This window comes from Myotis davidii, unplaced genomic scaffold (genome assembly GCF_000327345.1).
Source record: "Myotis davidii unplaced genomic scaffold, ASM32734v1 scaffold22, whole genome shotgun sequence".
In the NCBI taxonomy this organism is placed as follows: domain Eukaryota; kingdom Metazoa; phylum Chordata; class Mammalia; order Chiroptera; family Vespertilionidae; genus Myotis; species Myotis davidii.
In genome coordinates, this window is record NW_006294067.1 from 246,519 (window position 1) to 256,545 (window position 10,027).

The following is a 10,027-nucleotide window of genomic DNA, read 5'->3' on the forward strand; positions in this document are numbered from 1 at the left end:
GGCAAATTGGTGTTACTCTACTACGCCCACCAGCCAATCAGATGAGTATGCAAATTAACCCAAAAAAGATAGCGGTTACTTTGCATATGTAGGTGCCCAGCGGCCTGGGTCCTGGGAACATCATCAGCACCCAGGTCACTCCGAGGTAGGCCCCGTGTGGGCCCTGAGCAGCCTAGGAAGGACCTGAGCCAGGGGGTTCCTGGGCAGGGCCAAGCCTGCGATTGGAGCCAGGGGCGGAGCTGATGATGGGAAGGAGCTGGGCAGGGGTAGAGCCAGTGATTGGAGGGAGATGGGGGGCCCCCACCAGGCCCCAAGGCTTTAGGCCTGGGCAGGGGCAGAGCTGGCAATTGGAGGGAGCTGGGGGTCCCCTGCCCAGGCCTAAAGCCTTGGCCGAGCCGGAGATCGGTGTGAACTACAAAGGAAACACCTTTTCTGACTGCTCATTGGCTAAGCTCCCTGTATGCCACTGGTAATACTCTTAGTAACTTGGGTAATGAGAGTCCAAATAGGTGATCTAGGGTTATTTTTACTACACTCCTGGAGATAAAAAGGAAGGTCTGCTGCTGGAGGGTTGAGAAATGTCATATCCTGCCCTGAAATGTCATATTCTATGAAAAACACATCTTGAAAATGCCTAAAGAAAGTTGTCATTTTTTCATGGTGAAGGGACTGGAGTCTGTATTGATGAAAACACCTTGGTGGCTGCGGTGACTGGCAGTGGCTGCAGCAGCAGGGTGATGGGGCTGGTGCCTTCCCCTGATCAGCCGGATCGCCTCCCACAAAGGGAGGCCAGAGTATGGCTTAGGCCCGCTCACCAAGGGGAGCAGGGAGCGGGCCTCAGCCATCAGTAGGACATCCCCTGAGGACTCCCAGTATGTGAGAGGGAGTGGGCAGGCTTGGTTGAGGGAACGCCCTCACCCCGACCCCTGGTGCAAGAATCTTCATGTACCGGGCCCCTAGTAATAATATAATGAGCTTTTATAATAGCTAATATATACATTTTTTTTAATAGCTAATATTTTGATCACCCAGTGCTATGCACTATGTATTGATAGTACTTTACATGGAACAGCTCAGTCATAAGAACAAAGCCATGAAGGAAGTCCCAATATCAGTCTACCTTATATATGTACACACCAGAAAGTAGCAAATGTCAGACTCTTACCTCGTCAGCCTGGCTCCAGAGCCTTCTGTGCTTTCCCCCCACAACATAGTACCTCAGTATCCGTGCTATCAGAGAACAAAGCTAAGTTATCCCAAGGAAGAACGTGCTAAGTGAAGGAGGGTTTCCCCAGAACCTTAGGTGTGGTGAAGAGACCTGGTCTGTTCTCTGTAAGGCTTGGCAGACCAAAGATTATTGATAAGAGGCTGGTTGCCCTGGACAGTGAATGCTATGGGCAGAGTTGCACAGTGATGGAAGCCCTTTCAAATGCAATCAGATTTGTAGAAATCCAGGAATTCAGGACTGTCTCTCAGTTCTGTCTGCGCCATTGTTCCTACAGGGACACTGCCTACATCACTGATGCGTCCCTGAGGTCTGTACTTTCAGAAGTTTTAAGTGCTCTCACCTGTGTCTTCACATTTCCATCTCAGGTTACTTTATTTTCTTGTATACTAACTTTTCAATAAAGCAATTTTTTTGACAGTTTCTTATACAAATTACTGCAAGGCAGGTATAAGATCTTAATTCATTTAGGTATTGACATTCTCTCTACAGTTATAATATGTTTCATATCTTTAATCTTATCCAAGCATAGCCTATAGAAACACTGTTTTCAAATTATATGAATTATTCATGGCATTTTGAACTTACGGCAATTTTCAAGTGATTACATTCTAACTGTGAAATTTTTTCTAGTACAGTAGAACTCAGTGGGTAGAAACTGATGATAGAAGATGCTTTATATATAGAGAAGCATGAATTCATAAAACTTGAATCATCTTAAGAATTTTTTATATCTCTTTCAGGTTTATGACCCTTCAGATATTTTAAAAATCTTTGTGGATACAGTGTAATGCAGTATGTGACCTGTGAGAAGAAGAGGGAGAGAGGGAGAGAGAATGAATTACAAATCACTTTCTTCCATTTAACAAACACTTATTGAGTGTCTGTTTAATAAAAGACATAAGACATGTATATAACATATTGCCCACTCACAGGACTATTTTAGTCAGTTAAAGGAGTTATCTCAGTTAAAATAAGTGACAATTGGTATCAAACCCCACCTCATCTTTGAGTGTATCTTGAGGATTATATAGATCTTGATAGTATTATTGTCCAAGCCTAGACATTTAATTCTTCTTAATTACTATGTATGTAGTACAGTGACTAAAAGACCTCCTTATGTTACACCTCTCTAATTGCTTACAGTAGAAAAAGACCTTCTCCAAAAGAACTTTTGAGGTGGAGATTATGGTCATGTTTTTATGAGTGAGTATTTATCTTCGAATTCCTCATGTGGTATACCTTAAATATATACAGCTTTTTTATATGTCTCATTCCTCAATAAAGCTATTTTCTTTAAAGAAAAATACCAGATACAAAATCCTGCCTCTCTCATCCATGCCCCAATGGAATCCTCCATTGTTCCTTGGGGAGCCGGGTTGGGAAAGGAGGAAACATTGGAGGGAGGCTGCAGGGTCCTATAGAGACACGACCTCCAAGTGGCTAGCCTGAGTTTTTCCGAGGCATTTTTTTGGGTTTTGGAGTCAAAGGCAAGCAAATTTTTCTTACTGCACTTATGAGTAGAATTGTAAATGTTATGTTCTCCCCTACTAAGCAGTGAAATGAGATAAGAAACCACACTGGGGTCACATGGGGTGTTCAGTCTTCTCAGAGTTGAATTGCCATCCTTCCCTGCTAAGCATTTTTTGTCACTCATGCCTCTAGCTGCATGCAGGGCCACCAGAAATAATTTATTATCCAGCATCTGGTTTGAATAAACCACACATTTATTTGCAGTCTCTGAAGGCTCTAGGCAGGAGATGCAAACAGCAGCTTTCCCTAGGGAGGACTGGATGTAATGGGACCCCTTCTCTTTTGCATCCTCAGGCTCTGATGGGGATCGCTAAGGATGCCCAGTGGAACATCTCTTCTCTCAGTCTCCTCACTGGTCCAGTGATATTGAGAGAAAGGATTCTGTCCTGAATTCCCCTCTCTCCTTACTAGAAGGAGATAAAGCAAGGACATCAGGATTAAAAAATATTTTTTTAATTTTATCGTATTGATTTTAGAGAAAGAAGAAGGGGAGGGAGGAAGAGAGAACATCAATATGAGAATCATCAATTGGCTTCATGCCCTGATTGGGGATTTAGCCCACAGCCCAGGAATGTGCCCTGACTGGGAATCGAACTACCGACCTTTTGGTGCATGGTATGACGGTCAACCAACTGATCCACATGGGCCAGGGCAGGATTTTTTTTTGGAGAGGAGTTTTAATTGTGAACATTTGAGGAACATCCCTGACCCCACAGTACATTGACTTCCACTGAGATATTTCCCACATTGAGTTGCTCCTCCCTAGGCTCTGTGCTCTTGGAGGGTGACATTTTTGTTGTGTTAACCTCTGAGTTCTCAGCATCTAGTACAGTGCGTAGCCCATACCCTCAGCAAACCTTTGTTGAATGAATCAACACACTCATCTTTGTGCGGTGGCTCATAGTTACTGTGCACACACATATGTTTTCCTTTGGCCCTCAAAACAGCCCCATATTATGACCATCTCTGTTTTCCAGATCGGGGAACTGAGGCTGAGAGAGGTTTAGCAACTTTCCAGAGGGGGACTCAACTTTAGATCTTCGACACCAAAGTCTTGTTCTTCCCACGAAGCACATTGATGCTAGGTGTTTCCCATCACCACCTAACACACCAGCCAGTTAGCCACCTGAAAGAGCCGGAAGTCATAAACATCGCCCCACTGGACCGACCCAGGAAGAGAAATTGCCTGGTGTTCAGTCCCACAGCAGGGGTTTGAAGGAGCGTGAGCATTTCAGGCCCGGAGACCTCGCCTTCAGAACATTCCCAAGCACCTCATTCACCAATTTTTACTCCTTCTTATCAACTAGTTTCAGGGTGGTATCTTTTAAAGCTTTATATAAAAACACATTTAGTCCCCGTGCCTGCCTTAATAGTTCATGGTGGGGGAGAAGGGACTAGGGCATGAGTTGTTTTGTTTGTTTTGTTACAAAGAACTAAAGGATCCTGATTTAGGAATTGCAAAGGGATAAATCAGCGGTTCTCAACCTGTGGGTCACGACCCCTTTGGGGGTCGAACGACCCTTCCGTAGGGGTCGCCTAAGACCATCGGAAAACACATATCTAATTACTTTGTTTTTGTGATTAATCACTATGCTTTAATTATGTTCAATTTGTAAAAATGAAATTGGGGGTCACCACAACATGAGGAACTGTATTAAAGGGTCGCGGCATTGGGAAGGTTGAGAACCACTGGGATAAATGAAAGCTGGAGAAATTGAAAGTGGCGAAAATATTTGGAAAGTTGCAATGTTCAAAACATGGCAAAGTTGTCCTGAAGTGTCTCTAGTTTACAGCTAAGGTAACGCAGGTTTGGTGGTGGGTCTTAGGGCCTCCTTGGGCTGGAGAGTGTGCTGAGTGCAGGGTCGGCAAATGCCTATTTTTATAAAGCCCATAAGCTAAGAATGCTTTCTGCATGTTTAAATGGCTGAAAAAAGTCAAAAGAATATTTCATGACATGTAAAATTATATGAAATTCATGTTTCAGTGTCTGTAAATAAAAGTTAATTGGAGCACAGCCATATCCACATGTTGTCTCCAAAGGTTTTTGTGCTGCAACAGAAGAGTTGAGTATTTGTGACAGGAACTCATGTGTCCCACAAAACTTGAAATATTTACCCTGTGTCCCTAGACAGAAAGTTTGCTGACCCCTGACTTAGTGCCTGCTTTGTGCAAAAAAGGCTTTTGAATAATTGCCAGGGGGTTAAACTCTGGAATACTAGATGTCTTTTGATGTTGCCAGGAGCTAAGACTTGTTCCCTCTGTCCCACCCTCCTCCCATTTGGATGATCCAACTGCTATGGATTCCATGGCCATGGTCTAGGCCTACCCCTCTGTGTGCATGGGCCAGTTGGGGCTGGGCCTCCTCACACCTGGCCTACTTTTTTTTCTTTAAAAATATGTTTTTATTGATTTCTTCTTAAGAGAGGGAGAGGGAGAGGGAGAGGGAGAGAAAGTAAGAGAAAAGGAGAGAAAGAAACATCAATGACAGAGAAACATTAATTGGCTGCCTCATGCATGCCTCCCTACTGGGGATTGAGCCCGAAACCCGGGCACGCACCCTGATCAGATATAGAACCCATGATCTCTGGGTGCATGGGACGACACCCAACCAACTGAGCCACACTGGCCTGGCTGGCCTACTTCCAATATCTTCATTCAAGAACTCTGCTTCTCAGCCTCACACCCCTTACCTTAACAATATTAACAGCTAATATTTATGGAGAGCTTCCTCTGGGCCACACACTCATTTCTCAGAATGAGATAGATAATCCTAGGACATAGGTATCATCATCATCATTATTGTTATTCCCATTTTACAGATACAGAAACTGAGGATCAGGGAGAGGCAATCACATGCCTGCATCACACACCAGTAAGTATCAGGGCCAGGATCCAAACTTAAGTCATCTTATCTCCAGCAACTGCATGGCGGGAGGGAGGGGACAGGTGGGGGTGCAGCGGCCCACGTGAGACTTCTTAATTAACATTCCACCTCAGAATTCCCTCCTTGGACCCCTTCTCACTGCTAGCTTTGCAGACACAGAGGACTCTGCCACGTGGCACCCTGACTGTGAAGGGTCCCCTAGAACTGATCCTCAGAAAGCTCGGGGAGACTGTTCAGCTGCTTGCAGAGACAATCCCAAGGCTCAGCAGGAGCTTCCGTGCAGCACGTCTCCCACCCGAGATTGGCCATGTTTGTCTTCAGCCCTCAGCACCTTCCCACTTTCCATCCCAGTCCCTCCTGGTGCGACCTTGCACCCACAGCTTCTGTGTGGAATGCTGCCGCTTCTTACCTGGACCTGCTGGGCCACAGGCCAGGCTCCAAAATGCTCCCATCCTCCTTCCCCCAACAGTAACTTCTAACCATGTGACATGTTACCTCCCTGGAGAAGACCCTGGAGATGAACATTTCCCTCCAACTTCTACTTCTCCGACATAGGCAACTCCGGTCTTGTCTTGAGAAGGGGTCCAGAGGGCTCCCCAATCCTTCAAAGAGTGAGGTTCGCTCCCCAGCTGTATAATGCTTCCTGCTTCTCCCACAAACCAGCCTTTCTGAGTATGTCAGAAATTTCCACTCCTTCCCCCTCTCCTCTAAGGTTTCCACTTCTCTCCAGAGGGAGGAGGGAAATGGGAGTGGGACGGGAGGCTCCCACTCTCCGAATCTCTCCTTTCCCTTCCTGCCATGATTGCTTCTGCTTTCTGCTTTCATCCCCCAGCTCAAGTCTCGGTTGATTGAACTTAATGTTTCTTTTCCCTTCTTCAGTAGATGTTTCTGTCATAGGAGCACAAAACAAAGAATTTCTGAGAAGAAGCAAAGAGAATTCTGCAGAAAAGCAGGAGCCAGGGTGGAATTTAGCAGGCACTGAATTATTAGAAGGGGAAGATTGTGTTGGGCTGTGGGACAATCTGGTGGCTCTCCAATCCCAGTCCTTAGCCCTGCGTTGGCCACCGGACTTGTCTTCATTGTTGAGGACTCCACCAGGTTTGAGGCTCCAGCCCCGTAGTGGGCCTTCCAGGTTGCGATCTCATGGCAACCAAATCCCATTAGCTGTTCACATGTGCAGCGTGAATTTGTGGGTAAAGGAATCCTTCACACCATAACTTTCAACCTTTCTCAGGATGGGGTGTCACATAGAGTTCGCAAAATGGATCTTTTAGGACTTCAGATTTCTGTCTAAAGCCAACCAATTTGAAGGCAGGGTAGACTGGCTTGCTCTGGAAGTTAGGTGGGTTTTACAGAAAGGAAGAAGAAGGAAGGAAGAAAAAACAGGAGGAAAGGAGTGGGGGAGGGAGGGAGAAAGCAAGGAAGGAAGGAAGGAAGAGAAGATGAAAGGAAGGAAAGAAGGAGGAAGGACTGGAGAGAACTTCATTTGGTTGAAGGTAGTGCAACATAAAGCATCGATAAGATGTCACATCCTTGAAGCTCCCTGCCGTCCCTGGCTCTTGCAAATAATGAGGGAATATTTCTTCACAATAAGCATGTAGAGGGATTATGCAGTATATATCTTGGCATGGTTCATATTAATATGTGTTGACTTTAAATCAATCTTCTGTTTTTCTCTGTGATGCATTAGAGCACCCTTGGTGGGCATGTATGCATGTATTATTTGGAAAAAAACTATTTTTAGGAATTGGAAACCTCAAAATCTAATTTTGAGGAGATGAAATCTGTTTCAGATTTTGAAACCTCAAAATCTAATTTGTCTTACTATACCAACTCTACCAACTTTAGTCGTATAAATAAATATCACTCAGGAAAGCTACCAAAATAGTGTGTTTTCATAAATATTTTCCTTTCCAGTTCAATAAATCCCAAGACTCTCTGAAATATGTGTTTAAGAGTAAGAGCTCCGGTGTTAGTCTGTGCCAATGACCTTACATTTTTATTTGGGAGATGCTTAAGCTTGGCACAACCAGTAGCATTCTTTTTACATTTTCCTCAGTAGTTCTGATTTTAAAACAGCCAAGTACAAGAAAACCCTAAATTCTACCCTTCTAATTGCAAGGTACCTGGGGGTGGGGTGTCTTATTTTGTGAACAGCCCTTGGAGGCCATGCTGAAGGCTGACAGTGAAGAGTCCTGTTCTTCTCCTCAGACAGCCACTCCCAGGGAACCTGCCCTTGCCCCACCAGCTACTTAAAGCGACCCAGAACCGGTAAAGCCAGAGGCACAGGTGTCGCCTGTGTGTCACAGAGTCAGGAGCAAAGCAAAATAGACTTTCATTAACTCTGGCCTCTTTCTATGTCCTTTCTGCTTCCCATACATTTCACCCTTTTTTCTTCATTCTTCCTTTCCTCTCTTCTCACTTGTGCCCTATTATCTGGAAAAATAAAGCATTGGTTTGACCACCCACTTATCCACCTGCCACCCTGTATTTCACCTTTATCTCCAAACAACCATCTGAGATTATTTTTATCACCTTTTCTGGAAACTGTAATCTGAATGCCACTTTATCACTCTCCTAATAGTATACGTGGCCTCCTTTTAGTCGAGTCCCAAGTTTTTTACTTCACTCTTCACTTTCCTTGAAACTTCTATAGCACTTGATACCTTTGGCCAGCCTTTCTTCCCTGAACCCCTCTCTCTGGAGGTATTCTGATTTCCTCTTCGATGGCATACTAGGCTAGTCACTCGCCCTCCTCTTTCTTAACTGTGGGTTAGTAAGGTGCTTGCTCAAGCAGGGTGACCAGACCAATATAGCCTTGAGAATTACAGGGTGCTCAGTGATACTTGGCACAAACAAAGATCATCCCAGGCAAACGGAGATGTGCAGTCACCCTCTTCTTAAGGCTCAAGGGAGGAGGAAGAGGAGAGGAACTCAGGGCAGGATCCGAATGAGCACAGATCAAGGAGCTTTCACAAATGTGTCTTAGAGTTGCATAGCTACTTCTGCTGAGAATCCAGAGTTAAAAATTGAGCTTCACACATATGAGAGGATTCATTTACCTAGGAGGAGTGTCAGAGCAGGATTAGGGAAGAAAAAATGGGTGAGGAAGATAGGTCTAGGTGAGGAAAGGGCAGAGCTGGTTGGAGCAGGTCTTGTGGGTTCCAGTCACAGGTCTGTCCTTACAGGTGAAGATGAACTCGATGCTGAAACCGCTTCCAGGCTCTTCTCAGCCCAGGATTGCCCACGATCAGCAGCAGTGAATGGCCAGCAGGGTAGGCAGCCATGACAAATTTGCAGAAAATATTCCAGGAACTGTAGGCATCAAAGACATTGGACATGGAAAGAAATAGAGCAATTGCATTGAAAATGTAGAGAATGAGAAAGTAGCTGATAGCTCTGATGGCCCCCAAGTGGGCCTCCATGCTGGGGTCCCTGGAGCCAGTGGCATTGCTTCTCATGTGCAGGGTGTGCCTCTTGAGAGAGATGATCAGCAGGGTGGCCGCCAGGATGAACATGACGAGAGGAAGGAAGATCCCCAGGTTATAGAGAAGAACCAGGTTGACCACGTTGGTCTCAGCGATGTACGCCTTCTCTGTGGCGTTGCAGGAGGGGATAGGAATGGAACTATTCACATACACATTGAAGATGTCTTTAGTTAAGGGTAAGCTGAAGCACAAGGAGTTGAGCAGCGACAGGCTCAGAAGCCAGGGCATCAGCACTGTGATTTTCCTCTTCATCGTGACGAACAAAGGGTGCGTAAAGTTTGCAATTTTAAGACAGTAGAAGATGGTGAGCCAGGCGGCGAGCCAGAGGTTGGAGTAGCTCAGAAAGAGGATGATGACTTTGAAAGGTATATACACTGTGTTTTGGTTGTAAGTGGCCTGGGATAGCAGGCTGTACACATTCTCCAGCATCATCCAAATCTGCAGCAAGAGCCTGGAGAAGCTCAGCATCAGCACAATGCGGTCCCCCACGGGGAGTCTTTTGCGTCTGGCCCACTCGGCCCCGTGGATGGCCGTGATGAAACCATTCCCAATGATGCCAGTGAGGCACTCGATTCCGGAGACCACCAAGATGAAGACCACTTTAAACCTGGGCGTGCCTTCATCCGCGTAATTGGTGTTCACCGTCATCGTTCTCTTTGGCCCTGACTTCCAGGTTTCCTTGCCAAGAACTGGTACCTGCTCCACAATCTTCTGACCCTCACTCAGTGTTATTGTAATTTTTTTCTCAGTTAATGGTTCTTTCTAATTTCTCTTCATTTGCTTGTCACATGACTGCAGGTTAGAGGCTTGTCATGCAAATGATGCGAGGCTCTGGTTACTGGCTGTGACCATTTTTCATGAAGATCCATTTGTCTTGGGCTTTCAGGCTGGAAAGAC

At 45.5% G+C, this 10,027-nt stretch overlaps 1 protein-coding gene across 1 annotated transcript; it reads right to left on the reverse strand.

Moving 5' to 3' along the window:
- Positions 1-8,824: 8,824 nt before the first annotated feature.
- TAS2R40 (taste 2 receptor member 40) lies at positions 8,825-9,778 on the reverse strand. The gene has a single exon (XM_015566707.1). It carries the CDS (start codon positions 9,776-9,778, stop codon positions 8,825-8,827), a length of 954 nt encoding a protein of 317 aa, XP_015422193.1.
- Positions 9,779-10,027: the final 249 nt, after the last annotated feature.

What these genes read in the sequence shown, in the direction of transcription:
- TAS2R40 (XM_015566707.1), bottom strand. Translation starts at nt 9,778, where the DNA reads ATGACGGTGAACACCAATTACGCGGATGAAGGCACGCCCAGGTTTAAA.